This window comes from Misgurnus anguillicaudatus, chromosome 3 (genome assembly GCF_027580225.2).
Source record: "Misgurnus anguillicaudatus chromosome 3, ASM2758022v2, whole genome shotgun sequence".
Lineage (NCBI taxonomy): Eukaryota > Metazoa > Chordata > Actinopteri > Cypriniformes > Cobitidae > Misgurnus > Misgurnus anguillicaudatus.
In genome coordinates this window covers 37,523,653-37,539,769 of record NC_073339.2, presented here as the reverse complement: position 1 = coordinate 37,539,769, position 16,117 = coordinate 37,523,653, and the positions used below count along the sequence as shown (strand labels likewise).

Here is a 16,117-nt window from a genome sequence, read left to right as displayed (position 1 = left end):
CTGGTGTGCCCTGCAGATCTTCTTCCAGCCAGGGTTGCTGATGATGCTGTATTAATATCTTATGAGGATGTCTTATGACATGATGCTTCGTTAGTTAAAAGTAAGTTAACTGATTTGCCTTAAAATTTTAAGATGATTTGACATAAAAATAATAGTCGACTCAAATATTTTTAACAATGCAGCAATGATTTTCACAGTGCTCTCAGGACACAGGTCAGACACAGGGATAGCTGTTGTTTATTTGGTTTAAACATAGATAACCCTATGTATAATAATCCTCTAAGACTAGTAATTTGCAGAGAATAACCGTAAGAGATGTTTATTGCCTCTGCTATCAAAACAATTACTGTATAAGACACCACAGCATGATGCCATAGGATGCAATAGACTTTTAAAAGCAACATTTAGGATGCTTGTGGTAACATAAGGAATATCTTAAAGGGGAGGTTAAATGGTATTTCAAGCATTCTGACTTATTAACACAGTTATAGAGTTGTTTCCTCATGCTAAACGTAGGCAAAGTGTCAAAAAAGCAGTTGGGCCTGTTACAGAGTATTTCTGTGCCAAATGCACTTCGCCAGGGTTCGTACAAGTTTCGGAAAGTTTTTTTCGATTACAGGTCCAGCTGATGTTTCAGGGGTTTTCTATACGTATCACTTCTTTATATGGGCACTTCCCCCGGAAAACCCCGCCCACCCGTCAATCAGCGGGAGACGCTAGAACTTGGAAACATCACATCACGCGAGACAGCTTTGTTTAATTTCAAAACTCGACAATGGCACGAAAGAAGAAGTGTGTTTTTGGATGTAAGGAGAAGAAAGTCAGCCTTATGGAAACAATGGATATAATCGGGGGTAGCAGCGGAATTTTGCGTGTGTGTTTGATGAGCTGGATTTCCCCAACCGGGTCATGAGTTGCACGCGGTAAGTAAGACTTCTGTTTTATGTTGGAAATAGGCGCGTATTATAAATGACACGAACATGTAGTGCATCATGAGTTAAAACAGTGTTGCATAGTGTTGCATGACTCGTACTCGCTCCACCCGCGGTAGTAACTCCTCCTTCTTCATTTTTTCGTACGTTATCGGAAAGATTCGGTAAAGCTAATCTTTCTTTTATAAATTTGATTAAACTTAAGACTCTTCGGATATAAAAAGGATGTAATACTACTCTATAGGTACTCTAGATTAACATCAGAAATGCAGAAGCAGTGTGTGTTACGTGAGCTTTAAAGGAACAGTATGTAGGATTGTGGCCAAAACTGGTACTGCAATCACACAACTGGTGGCCAATACACAACATGACAACATAAACATCAGTTTAGGGGTGCAACTCCACTTTTAAAATGACAATATCCTGGCTGGACCACTGTTGTCAGTGATATAAGTATTTGATATTAATTGATATACATTTCTTACACGCTGTTCCTTTAATATTTATAGAAGCCTGGTAAGGGAAAAATGTATAGCAGATAAGCTAAACTAACACTTCATGCAGAAATTCCTCTAATGATACAGAAAAACAGCATAGTCAGAGTAAAATCACATTTTAAGTCTTTATTCTAAACACTTCCCCATATTTAATCCGCTTACATTTTAAGATTTGGTCAAGCACGTTTAAACAAACAAAAGTTATTGAGTTATCATTACAAAAGGTTATAATAAACAACAGTTGTCTTTATGTTTCTTGTGATACAGGAAAAATATGTGATACAACAAAATAATGCTTATAAGGCCAAAGCGGTTTGTAAAGCATGTACAGGAAACTTAAAAGCTTTTTTACAGAATTACAGGAGCCATTTTGGAGGGAAGAAGCTCCAAAATAACTATACATTTAGATTAGGGCACGTGTGTATATTTCCAAATGAAAAATTACCAAAAAGTTATTTGAGAGAACATGCTTTACTGCACATGTATACACAAACAAGGATGCACAAACAGTAGGGCTAAAGAAGTCAAGATCAGCACTTAAGTGTTAAAAACCATTTATAAAAACAGTTTAACACAGTTAAAAGAAATAAAATATTTCTTTATTAAAATATTTTATTGAATTCTTCAACTCTTATTTTCTAAATCTCTCCTTCTCATTCCCTTCACAGTGAGATACAGGACACTACTTTTGAGGACACAGACCACATAATTATTCAATTTAAAGGAGCACAGCTGTGCTAAGTCTCCAGCTGAAGACAGTTCATGCTGATTTCACATAAACATATAGTTTGATGCAAATTCAGCCAGCTTCCTCAGCAGAAGATGTTTCACCCATCGTCACGGCAACTGGAGGGGCAGCATCAGCAGCAACATCCTCAGCAACAGGTGTAGCAGGTTCCTCTGCAACAGGTGTCCCCGCCTCTGCAACAGTAGGTGTTGCCACCTCGACCTCCACTGCCGCAGCAGCCGAATGTTCTGCAGGAGAACCTGCAGCAGCAAGCACCCCAGATATCAGTTCTTCTGCTGCAGCTTCAACAGTGGTGAGTTCAACTGCTGCAGTTTCTGCAACTGCTTCTGCTGCTGTAACTGCAACCTTTGCTCCTATACAAAATACAGAAAGATAATGCAGCAGCATTAAAAAAAGTTTTTCCTTATTGCACAATAGGGAAAGCAATGTTCCTCAACATGTGATTTATGTAATGGTAATGAAATTTTCGGTATATAAATGTGACCCTGTTTTTGAAATCAAAACTAAAGTCTTCTTGCTTGGTCGATTTGTTTGGTCTGTGTGTGGCCCATAAAAGTGACCTCTCTGGTGGACGCATCTTTCGAATTGAAATGCAGATTAAAGGCAGGGTATGATCTCTGAAAGCCAATGTTGACATTTGAAATCACCTTAACAAACACGCCCCTACCCCAATAGAATCTGGACCTTCTTTTGATAGACCCGCCCCACACATACACAACCCAGGAAATTATGTTAGTTAGTAGACACGCCCTTTACTGCTGATTGGCTACAAGTGTGTTTTGGTACTCGGCTCGACTCGCTTTTCCAAAGTGTTTTTCAAAAATCATGCACCCCGCCTTTAAGTTACAAAAGTCCACATGAGCAGGTTTGTCATTTGCAGACAACAAAAGCAGTTGCGCTCATGTATGTGTCTGGCAACCCAAGAAGGGGCAGGGTAAAGCCTCTCTAATATTTTGAATTTAATTTCAAACTGCATGCAACAGATGTATTTATTCTAAATAAAATTGAATCGTGTTATCAAACACACAAAGACAGACATGCTGTTATGACAACATTTATTTAAAAAAATTATACTTACCCCCCTCACCTAATGGAAGAACAAAAAGTTAGTTAATAACATGTAATCAAAAGACGTAAAGAGGTGAAAACCACCTCTAAATGTATAGCTGGCTAGTTTAAAGGTGCAGTGTGTAAATTTTAGCGGCATCTAGTTGTGAGGTTGAAAATTGCAAGCAACAGCTCAGTTCATAGCTCAGCCCTTGCTTTTGAAACGCATAGAGAAGCTACGTAGCCGACACAGGACAAACATGTCATTGTTGGAGACAACTTAATAAAAAAGTTTGTCCATTAAGACCTTCTGTAGAAACATGGCGGCACAAAATGGTGTCTTCCGTGTAAGGGGACCCTCGGTGTATGTAGATAAAAACGTCTCATTATAATAAAAACATAACGGTTCATTATGAAAGGTCTTTACATACCCCTGATAATATAGTTTTGTATAATATTTTGCATTTCTGTCAAGAGATCCTTCTAAAAATTACACACTGCACCTTAAATGTCCGCAAAACCCAGAGAGAGATAATCTAGGCATACAGTAACAGGAACCAGACATACCAGAACATTAACAAAGGCAGCCACATAGCCCTTGTCAATCCAATGTGAATCCAAAAGTAAAATAACTCTCAATAAGATTTAATCTAAGCTGTCAGTATAAATTATTCCACATCACTACTGTTCAAAGACTAATGGTGACGACTAACTGAAAAACCCAGAAACAAAAACCTTTACACTGATACATTGTCAGAAAAAGATAAAAAATGGCCCCTAGTTGTCACTGGGGAGGTACACTTTCAAAAATTGCAGATCTGCACCTAAAGAGTTCATATTAGTATCTCAATGGTACATATTGCAACTTTTAAAAGTGTACTGCCCCATATGGAGCATTTTTGCCCATTCTTCTGACAGTGTATTATTGATATTTACAAGTTACCTTAACCAACTAAATAAATAAATCCAGGATTTGTCTGTACTTACTTTTAGATTTGGCTTTATATTGTGCGATTTTGTCATTATACCTCGCACTGTCAGAGTTTATTGTTTTATAAGCCTGTATGAAGAAAGGTGGGAGGTAAATACACAGGAGTAGAAGAAATGATGCATTTTTATATAAACTGGATTAACTTCAATTTTTTCAAATGGTAACACCTACAAATTGAATTTTTTTAACTTAAAATTTCTCACTTATGTTTTTTTATCTGTAAAAAAAATTCAGTAGAAATTGCAGCTGGGTTGCCGGTAACTTACCGTAGGTATAAATTTATGTTTTTACTGGGAACATTTTGTTCAAAGTTAAATGAACATTAAAAATTTACAAGTCTTTGTCTTTACAGAGTAAAACTAAAAAAAAACAGCATCAAGCAAAGCATTCTGGGAAACAAAATCTGAAGCAAAAAACAGAAAAAGGTTGATGATGATTTCTGGTTCCCAGAATGCTTTGCATGAGGCTGTTGTATAGTTTTATTCTGTAAAGATAAAGACTTGTTAATATTTAAAATGTATTTAACTTTGAACAAACTCTTGCCAGTAAATAACATCAATTTAAATCTACGGTAAATTACCGGCAACCCAGCTGCAATAACATTGTAATTTCTACAGATTTTTTTTACAGTGTAATTTTTAAAAGGTTTTTACTCTTTAATTTTTCACTTAATTTTTTTAAGTAGATCCAACTTTTGCATTTTACAGTGTATGCATTGAAAAGTACAAATCTGACTCCTTGCTATCAAAGCATTCTGAAATACTGTGGCACAGGGCAGAGAAAATAAAAATACTCACATAAAGAGCAGCCGTCAGTGAGCCTCCACCAAGTACCATAAAGGCGATGTTTGTACCTGATACAGGCAGCCCGGAGGACATCTGTCGTTTTGGGACAGCTGCTGAAGATAAAAGAGAAGCCCATATCAGCAACAAGCAGGCCTGCCAGAAAGCTTTACACTTCAAATGGTTCCTATGTATTTTTATGAGTAGAACAATTATCTCCATATACATCTACATATTTTATTTCGCAAGCCTTCAGGTTAAAAATCTTTTACAATGACTTCTGACCTTGCCCACATAAAGTACCCGTTTCTGTCTTTAATGCCACTAATTTCTGCTTGGGATCTGCTGCTTCAAAGCTATTGCAATAACAAGGCGACTGCAGCAATACACTTAATCTCATTTATTCGTGCATCAACAGATTATTAGAAGATAGTTTCCTTGCAGGACATCTGAACAACATGTGCAGTCATGGTGTCAATATACAAGTTTCCAATTCGACAAAATTAGTTGCATTACTGGTTATATGTTTGTACACACAAACACTAGCTTATGTTAGGGTTAGTATATTGGTTTAATACAGTGGGTGGCAGAACCCATGTTGGCAGTAAACCCTGTGGCCATTTTCAACTATCTGGATAATTTTAGGAAATGCCTGAGCAGGTTGTGTGAATACATCAGTTTAGTTCAATCATGCATACAGTGCACCAGCACATAAACTGATTAGACCTCAGAGGTAAAAGCGCCATTTTAACATTTTTTTAAACATCTTGATATTTTGTTTCAACAATGACGGGTATGCTAAAAGAATAAAGGCTGGAGCCAGTTCAAACTGAGTACATCTGTTTACAGGAAATTAAATTTAAACAAGATCAAATCCAGCAATTTCCCACAGATGCACTGAAGCATGCAGGGTTTAGTATGCACACCCCGGCTGTCTGCAATGGTAAACTGACTTTGAGTTACATTTATGATATTTAACGTATGTCAAGACAGATTTGAAAAGTGTATCTCACTTGTTACATAACACAAACACCAGAACTCAATGTCCTGGGTTGGGGTAAAATGGAACAGCATTGATACACCCTTTACTACTTACATTGATCCAAATATTTCAAAACATTTTAATCAAGTTCTTTCCATATATTTTATACTTGGATTTGGATCAATCCATAAAAGGCTATTTATTTGTGCATTTCATTTTTAAAGATGAAAATGTATTGAATAATGAGAGTGATTTATGGTTAGATAAATAGTTGTTTCTTACCATTTGAGAGTGTTTTGCGTGTCAGAGGTGCGAGCCTGGCCCAGGTCGTTCTGCAGAACATCGTCACAGCTGCAATAAGAGTTTTTGACTGAGCGAGCCTGATCCTATTAGATCCTACTGTCACCTCCCTCTTTCGTCATGCATTATGTACACATGCTCTGGAAATAATACTATAAACACACTGTAAAAATGCTTTGTCGGTTGCCAAAAATGCAGAAACATGTTTTAGTTACATCAATAATTTTATAACAATATTAACAAATATTAAAACAAATATTATAAAAAGTTTTATGATTCTTTATTACACGTCATGCATTATTTACACGTGCTCTAGAAATAATATTAACACAATGTAAAGATGTTTTTGTTAGTGATTACAAATGCAGTGAACTGTTAGTTTAGTTAGGTCAAAAATATTAAATGGTTTTGAATAATATTAGTAGTAGTATTGCTCTCTATAAGCTAAAAATAACATTAAACATTTAGTTTTTGAGTATATTTAGCAGTTTTACTTTTGTATTGAACTACAAATCGCAAAGGATTTATGCTGTGTAAAAAAATCTGTTTTTGCCACTTTATTTAGTGCATTGACAACATTAATGACCATACAATCAATGAAACAGACACTTTTATTGCAGAATTCATAAAGCTACAAAAAATCTGGCAATATTATTATTATTGTGTATGTATAATTACCAATAAATACTGTATGGATAGGCAGCACTAACCATATGTATGAACAGATAGGCAGTGGAGTTGTGGACAAAAATATTGGCATTGTTTGTAAATATGAGCAAATAAATACATCTACAATGTTTCTACTTTCAAGCTTATTTTTTATGTTTTATTGAAGTAAAACAATTAAAGGGGACAGAGAATGAAAAAACATGTTTACCTTGTCTTTGTTGAATAATCGTAGTCTACCCACATTCACAAACATACAAAAAGTGCTAAACATGCTAAACATCTCAGTCTCATAGAAATTCCTCTTTTAGAAATGTCAGCCAGGAAACAGCCAAGTCTAAAAAACTGATGCTTATGACATCACAGGCATCTAACTGCCCCTCCACTTTAAAATAATTGGCTACATTTTTGGAGTGGCAGCAAAGTCAGCCAATCAGTAATGAGATTGCAAGTTAAGCCAGTAGGGGGAGCCAAATAGGTACAAAACCACTTGTTTAAAATCCCACACCCTAATAGAGCTATCTGAGAGAGGTTTTTAGGAAGCTTCTAAGGCATTACAGACCCAAACAAAAAAATTTTTGTCTACATGTCACATCACAGAACAAGGATAAATACCCCGTATCTATGTCACCTTTAAAATGATGTGTGGGTGGTTTACATTATAAAATAAATGTTTTTCTCTAATACACACTGGACACAGTTATTGGCATCCCTAGACATTTTTATGAGTAAAATATCTCTGAAATGTATTCCTATTGATATTAACATTTTCTTAGCACACCAAAGTGACTAAAAAAATTTGATGTTGTCCAGTCATAACACTAAGTCCAAATCCCCTTTATCATTCACCACAATGGATAAAACCACATATAGTTTTGATGTGCAGCAAAAGATTGTTGAGCTAGACAAAGTAGAAAGTGGCTGTAAGGAAATACTTAAAACCATAAAAAAATCAATTTCCTCAATCAGTGCAATAATGAAGAAGTTTTAAACCATTGGAGATGTTGCAAATCTGCCTGAAAGAGGACAATTCTCTATATTGTCTTAATGCTCAGCAAGGAGAATAATTTTAATGGCCAAAGACTCTCCGCGGATAACAGATGGAGAACTTTAGAAATCAGTTAGCTTTAAAAAAATCAGAAAGCTTTTAAATCAGAAAAACATCGGCTCTCATGCAAAACTCCATCATATTTATTTGCTGTACTGAAATTTTTAACAGGACAGCGTCTGCGGTCATATGACACAAAAAATAGTTTCTTTGCAGCAGGAACAAAAGATGGCATTCGTGCACAAATCCTGACTTGCTCTCCTATAAATCTTATAATAGGTGATGGTGAAATCTTTAATCAAGACATTGGTTTAAAACAAACATCAAAATCAACAAAACATCAAGGTTGAATGACTGGACAGAAAACGACTGTGGTGAACTAAAGAAGAGAGAGCACCAACATCTGAAGGGTCTGGAGAAATTTCTTTATGGATGAATAATATAAGATCACTTGCAATAAATATCATCAGAAAATATAAATAAGACTCTAACTCTGAGCTATTATCCTTGCAAATGGAGGCATCAAATAGTATAAAATGAAAAAAAAAGAGTATAAAATGAAAGGGGCAATAACTGTGGCCAATGCGTATTTGAGAAAAAACTAATTATGATGTGATAAATATATTTCATTAAAAAAACATCGGACTTTTTTAATTTTTAAAATTAAATATAAAACGGAGAAACAATGCAAATTTATTTCACCCAGCTTTCTTTGCTCATTTTTACCAAGAGTGCCAGTTTTTTTGTCCACAACTCTACATATTGTAAGAGATTCGAAACTTTTATTTTGAACTTGCTTCTAAATCTACCGGAAGTTGAGAACTTTTCTATGGTTGCAGCGGTCGGAAATTTCGCGCGGAAAAAACAACAACAGGCATGGCGGGACGCGGGAAAAGGAAACCCAAATCTTTGCCCCAGGTACATAACAAAGTCACTTTACACTTATCGGTGCACGAATATTGTGTTATTGTAATATATTTAAATGTATAATTTAAGTCATTGTTGGATGTTGGCAGCGGCCGTGACTCACAACTCGGTACCTTTGCCTTGTATTGTAAATGCACTTGTTTAACTTATGCATCTAACTCAGCAACTGTTTTGATTTAACAGTATGCAAGTAATCACCATGTAAATCTTATTTTTCGTTTTAAATCTGTTTTTCAACACGTGTGTTCACTAGCTGGACTCATTGATAGTCTACCACAAAGTCTTGAGGCACACAATATCATTAAGTTACCAGACTATTCAAATATGTGGTGAAAATAACCATATAATTAATCACTTTATGTTTTGCTGAGTGGATTTAACATTTCTGTACATTATACTATACAATTATTTGATCAGACCTGATAATCTTAGACGGGTTGCTTCAATGACATAAATTACATTTGAAAAGGAGCACTTAACTTACATTGAAAGGAGCAGGATGGTTATAAGAAAATTATGTTAGGTTATATAGGTAATGTACGTTATTTCTTACGTGTTTATATGAACCACAAAGTTGGCTTATTTCTAAAACAGTTTTAACTTTAGATATTGTCCGTTGTAGACAGAAACGCTGAATGGATATGTAAAAAAAGCAAAAGAAGACCAGACGGATGGAAAGATGGTTGAAGAAGAGTTGAGAGAGGAGGTGGAGAGGTTATACAAACTACGCATGCCTGAGGATTTCTACCAGTTTTGGAAATTTTGCAAGGGACTTTGTGCAGACTGTCCACAAGGTATGTTTTTGCATTGATGACAAGTCATGTTTGTTTCCATCTTGCTTTATACCATGGGTGCCAAACTCTGTGCTGGAGGGCCGGTGTCCTGCAGAGCAACATTTTACTCAGCATGTTATTTACTTGGCATGTTGTGTTTTTGTACTTTACAGATGCCCTAAAGGAAACGCTCGGGCTTCAGTTAGTCGGTCCATTTGATATCCTGGCCAAAAAGCACAAACGGTCATCTTCAACCCAGCCCAACTTCAATCTACATTGGCGTTACTTTTACGATCCCCCAGAATTCCAGACGATCATACAGGGCAACGCAGACACACAACATCACATGGGCTACTTTAGGTGACTCATTACCTTAAAATAGCAGAGCAAACAGGCAGCGTATTAATAACATTTGACAATATTTTAGAGTGATTATGTGTTTCATCAGGCATAATTAGTTTTTATTAATTTATAATAAGATTAATGGATGGTCAAAATGTCCTTTGAGATTGTAGATTGCTATATTTTTAACAGTAAACCTTTATGTCTAATGTGCATAAGAGAATGGATAATTTCTGTGAACTCTTAAGATCTTTGCACACTGAAATCAGAAATTTTTGCATGCGTTTTTATCGTCACCCTTAACGTCAAAAATATAAGTCTCTGTGTGCAAACTTCATTAACCTTTAAATGTCATTTTGCCTCCCTGTTCAGAGATTCACCTGATGCTTTGCCTGTTTTCATTGGGGAGAATGAAGCCAAGAAGGGCTATACAATCACACAGATGGGGGACAACATATTTGCGGCAGTTCTGTAAGTGTCTAGGAGAGGTAAAATTATATTCAATCTATATAGTATATAGTATTTGTCACAGTAAATTTAGGTTTATGATAATTTCAGACCATAAATTAACCAGATGTTTTTGAAATGTAATTAAAAAATGCTAATGATATGGAAAGCCTTTTAAATTTCCCTTTTTATTATGTCTCCCACCACACCAATCAGGCTGTTTTTGCAGAAGAAAAGAAAGGAGAAGGGATGCCAGAAGGATGAAGCGCCTTTGGAAAGTTTAGAAGAAGATTTGAAACAAGAAGCAGAGAGGTTGGGCTTGCCTCTGGACCAGAAAACTAAAGCAATGAAACAAAGAGAGAAAAAGGTACCTGTAATAATGTGATGTCAATTATTTAAAATAATTTCGCATTATCTCTAGAATGTTTTGGAGGTAATGTGCATTTTTAGCTTTGCTTGTGTCAACAGTTGATGAATTGTAAAAAAAAGACTGCTTTTGGTGTCTATGTGTTCATGACTTGCAATGCATTATTTGCTACTCACTGGGAAGGGTTAAATGCAGAGGTTACATTTCTGGGTCAGCATTGTTGACAATCTTGTCACTTTTTCGCTTTTTACAGGTGGTCACAAAGACATTTCATGGAGCAGGAATTGTGGTTCCAGTAGATAAAAATGATGTTGGATACAGAGAATTACCAGAAACCGATTGTAAGTCTAGAAATCTCATGAAAAACATGTCTTGCTAATATAAAATGACACACAAATGGATTGTTTCTAAATTTGCTTGACTTTTAGCAAGTCTGAAGAAGATTTGCAAAGCAATTGCAGAGGCCAAAAACGATGAGGAAAGAATAAAGGCCTTCGCACCCATCCAGGAAATGATCACATATGTTCAGTTTGCCAATGATGAATGTGATTACGGCATGGGCTATGAGCTTGGGATCGACCTCTTCTGTTACGGCTCGCACGTAAGATTTAAAATGCACACATAACACCACTTTGCACCAAAAAAAAATTAACCAACAGCTTATTACAGGGGTATTAATTGAATAATTGAATGCTTCAACCAAAAGGTATTATTCAGTCATTTAGGTTATGACTTTCTACTGTGAAGCAAATACAGAAACATGTAAACGATGTACATCTCACTCTTATGTATTAGGGGGTGTGTACACCAAAGCATGATGTATGTTTTCAATTGTTTCCAATGAAAGCGCCACGCAGGTGAAGTAATGTAATTTACAAACGCATTTATAAGTAACTTACTTTGCATAAAACCAACACTGAATAAATGTATTTGGATAATGTTATTATGGTTTATACGTGTTTTCAAGAAACTACTGACTGACCAGAAAGAAGCGCAACATTCACGTAATGCCTTTTGCATATGGATTTATTTCAAGATACTTTCAAGCTTAGCTAGCATTCCTACACACATATGAATTTGTGCGTCTCTCACCTGCACTTCATGACCTAACTTTCTTTATTTTTGACAGCTGTCAGTGAGACGAGAGGAGTAATAATAGTGGATTGGTTTTTTTGTGACGTTGACCTGTAAATGCAGATACGATGGCTGGATTGCGTTTACATTACACTGAGATTCGATCACAAAGCGTCCTCGACTACTTCTGCATCAGGACCCACTGATCGGATAACATTCGCGATTACACTTGTGTTTTCAATGTGTATGTGGACAACATCCAGATAGAGGGTCACATGTTAATGCCAAGTGTAAACGCAGCCCAACACGCCCACCTGAAAAATGCTGGCAAGCACCCACAGTTGGCATCCGCCTGGCGTTTCTACCGTTTTAAATGCTTTGGTGTACATGCCCCCTTAAAGGATTAGTCCATTTTCTTAAAAGAAAAATCCAGATAATTTACTCACCACCATGTCATCCAAAATGTTGATGTCTTTCTTTGTTCAGTCGAGACGAAGTTGTGTTTTTTGAGGAGAACATTGCAGGATTTTTCTAATTTTCATGGACTTTAATAGAGCCCAACATTTAATGCTTGACTCAACACATAACAGTTTTTTTCAACGGAGTTTCAAAGGACTCTAAACGATCCTAAATGAGGCATAAGGGTCTTATCTAGCAAAACGATTGTCATTTTTGACAATAAAAATGACAAATATACACTTTTAAAGCACAACTTCTTGTCTAGATCTGGTCGTGATGTGCTAGCGTGACCCGAAGCAATACGTCATCACGTCAAGAGGTCACAGAGGATGAACGCGAAACTCCGCCCTAGTTTGGGATTGTTTATAGTCCTTTGAAACTCCGTTGAAAAAACGGTTAAGTGTTGAGTTAAGTATTAAATGTTGTGTTCTATTGAAGTCCATTAAAATTAGAAAAATCCTGCAATGTTTTCCTCAAAAAACATAATTTCTTCTTGACTGAACAAAGAAAGACATCAACACTTTGGATGACATGGTGGTGAGTAAATTATCTGGATTTTTCATTTAAGGAAATGGACTAATCCTTTAATGAATCAAGAGACAAATTAAAGTGATCTATAGGTGCATTTCCATTACCATTTAAATTGCGCAAATAAAAAAATTGCAAGTAAGGCCAATAGAAAAAGGGGGAACATTTTCCAAAAACTAATCTAATCTACTGTATTGTCCCGAATATAAGACAACCCTGATTATAAGCCGGCCCCCCTTTTCAAAGTGTACTTTTTTGAAGACCAACTCTTGTCTTTTATGAAGAAAATTAAATTTGAAAATACTTTTCACAAGTCAAAGGGGACCAGTTTGGTTCCCCACATTCTTTAATACTTTTCATATGGCATACAGTACCATATATAACCTGCAGTTCATCTGGATATAATTAAAATGATCTTAGGTTGTCCAGCTCATTGTGATAAAACACATAGTGGCGGTTTCCCGGACAGGGATTAGACTAGTCCAAGACTAAAATAAATTTAAGAGCTGTCCAAACTGAAAACAACTTGCACTGACATATCTTAAAAAAATACATCAGTGCCCTTTGTTTTGCCTCAAAATGCACACAAGTAGTGTTTTTAGTAAGGCCATGTTTGTTAAAAATAGTTATATTTTCTTATCAAATTGAGGCCTAGTCCTGGTTTAAGGTAATCCCTGTCTGGGAAACCACCCCATAGCCAGTTAATATGTCATTAACTGTAGAAGTCTGTCTTACTGTTAACGACTGGAGTTTATCTGGTTGCTTCAGTCCAACCTACCACATTTTTGCATCTGTACAGCATGATTTACATATAATCATTTAGAACTTGAATATAAGACAAAATTGTTTATTAAGAAGCATTTTCGTAAAAAAAAATTGTATTAGGGACAATACGGTAACTTAAAAGTATTATTCGTATATTGTGTTTTAGTATTTCGCAAAGACTTTATTAAAAATCAGAAATTGCTATTACAGTTTTTTTTCTTTTTTGGCACTATTTTTATAAAGTGGTACGTCAGCTGCTCCCAATGGCATACAGTCTGCTGAAGAGAGGTCTGTTTGGAGAGATACTGGAGGCGCATCTCACCAGTCGTTCCCACGACAACCTTGACCAGCTCGCCGTTGTCTGATGTATTGCGAGAAGATGATAGGCTGTGTTCAGAATGACTTGCAGTAAAACATGTTGGGGTGGTGGCTGTGACAGATATTACACTGCACTAAATTCTGCCGGTAGGTGTTCTCAATTGAAAACGATGTGAAGCCCAAGACTACGTTGAAAAGCATTATTTTCTCCAACCCACAAATTACTCTTACTTATATTAAAGGTGCGACAGCTGATTATTTTATGCATTCAATTGAATATTTTCTCAAGCATAATTTTAATTGGTTTAGTTTATTCACAAAGGTTTAGATTTACACGATAAGATGCTCTTTAGTCTTTACCTCATTTTTATAATATACTGTCAGTCCACTGCACCGTAGAGAAATGAACTATGACTCCTGGAAGTTCAGTGGTGTTACATTACTTATTTAAGAGTATGCTTTCTCCATATCCATTAACTAGGGGTGTCACGATTCTCCAAATCCTCGATTCGATTACATTTTCGATTCTAAGGTCACGATTCGATCCGATTCTCGATTTTTACATATTTTTTATATGGCATATAATTTAGACAAAAATTATATGCCATTATTTATTATTATTATTATTATTATAATACTTTAACATTAACATGCACATTGCAAAACTCGCATTGGGGTTTGTGGGCTTCACTTAACGCGAGAGCTTGTAGAGAGAGGATTCCTTCTTGCACGCACATGACTATGCGCGGTTGGCAGTTACATGGATCGGGCGGATGACGTGACGAAAAATAATATTTTAATTAAATTCGGGCGGGTGCCGAATTGACTGCTAGTTATTAGCTCTGTCCTTCTAAGCATGCGACATCTCTGTCTTTCATAGTGGCAGCCTCAGAAGTTCAAGAAGATAACTGAAATGAGACGGTCTAGCCTTCTGAGGACCCAAAATTTGCGTCACCTGCTGCACACGCCCCCAGTAGCGCCCACCGCGCCTCTCAGCAGAAAACAGCGGAGACATTTCTGACTTATTAAAATAAATATGTAATCAGAAAAATATTAATTTATTTCAGAACATATGACACATTGATGTAGATTAATCTATTTAACAGCATATCAAATAATCAACCTAGAAATATACGCAACATAAACAGAATAATATTAACACAAAACATAACTTATAATACTAAAACAGTGACAAGAAAAAGTTTTCTAATAAATACACACTTTTATTTAATAAAGCTTTTAATTGTTTGGGAAATCCTCGGCTGTTAAGGATCCATTCGTTCTTTAACAGCGCGGAGAAATGAGGACGCATTTTGACACAGCTCTTATCAACGCCGGCGAAGGAGGAACGTGACAAACTCAAAAAATGAGAATTAAAAACAAAGGAAATAGAATGTGAGAAAGGGTTGCCTGGAATAAGTTTTACAACGTGGTAAATCAGGATGACACCAGTGCAGGCTATGAAATAATAGTCCATCCGCGCATCTCTAACATGGACTTAATGCGCGTGTCTTGGACTCATAGCATCTGAAATAAATCCAGCATAATAAGCAGCTGCGCTTCTCTCTGTCTCACGTGCACGTGCTCGCATCTGTCCGACGTCTGAACATAAACTAAAGTAGTAATCCTTACGTATTTGTTCAGTTTTATGCGTTTCATGCAAGCTGAGGCAAACTATCCTTTTGTTTAATATAACCCGCTGCATCTTTGCGCCTCCCTCACTATCGCGCACGTGCAGAGAGCTGCGCTCTGTCCAAAGTCAGATCACTGGTAATCCTGTTTATGATATGCATTTCAATGAGTTGTAGCATCCCTCGTCTTTAAAATATGATCGCGTTCCGCTGGACAGATGTTTTTAAAGGCATCTCTGAGAGTTTTTTTCCTCGCTTGGCAAGCCGACCGGACGTGAAATGGGGGCGTGGCAGCATCGACGATCCCATTTTTTAATTCGAAGTTCGAAGCTGTGATTTAATTTCGATCGATTTCGATTTAAAATCGAAATCGTGACACCCCTACCATTAACATATTTAGCATAACCCACTTGCTTAAAAGCAAAAGGTTCTTATGTAAAGATTTATCTGTAAGGCAAATCCAGATTTCTGCAGTGCTGATCAGCAACTTGGG

At 36.3% G+C, this 16,117-nt stretch overlaps 1 protein-coding gene and 1 long non-coding RNA gene across 3 annotated transcripts; one reads left to right on the top strand and one right to left on the bottom strand.

The window, feature by feature from the left end:
• Positions 1 to 3,621: 3,621 nt before the first annotated feature.
• On the bottom strand, positions 3,622 to 6,418 carry LOC141353636 (uncharacterized). Of its 2 annotated transcripts, none has more exons than XR_012360742.1 (3): positions 6,262 to 6,408; positions 5,013 to 5,113; positions 3,622 to 4,284 (listed from the first exon to the last, which is right to left on the bottom strand). It is a non-coding gene; the product is annotated as an uncharacterized lncRNA (long non-coding RNA). The 2 variants fall into 2 exon arrangements; XR_012360737.1 differs by having other exon boundaries at positions 3,627 to 4,284; positions 5,013 to 5,110; positions 6,262 to 6,418.
• Positions 6,419 to 8,801: 2,383 nt separating this feature from the next.
• hpf1 (histone PARylation factor 1) lies at positions 8,802 to 14,467 on the top strand. Its single transcript, XM_073866136.1, has 8 exons — positions 8,802 to 8,911; positions 9,543 to 9,714; positions 9,867 to 10,053; positions 10,408 to 10,506; positions 10,699 to 10,849; positions 11,103 to 11,190; positions 11,278 to 11,450; positions 13,906 to 14,467. The coding sequence occupies exons 1-8, from the start codon at positions 8,870 to 8,872 to the stop codon at positions 14,038 to 14,040; spliced, it is 1,047 nt and encodes a 348-aa protein (XP_073722237.1). The 5' UTR covers positions 8,802 to 8,869; the 3' UTR covers positions 14,041 to 14,467.
• Positions 14,468 to 16,117: the final 1,650 nt, after the last annotated feature.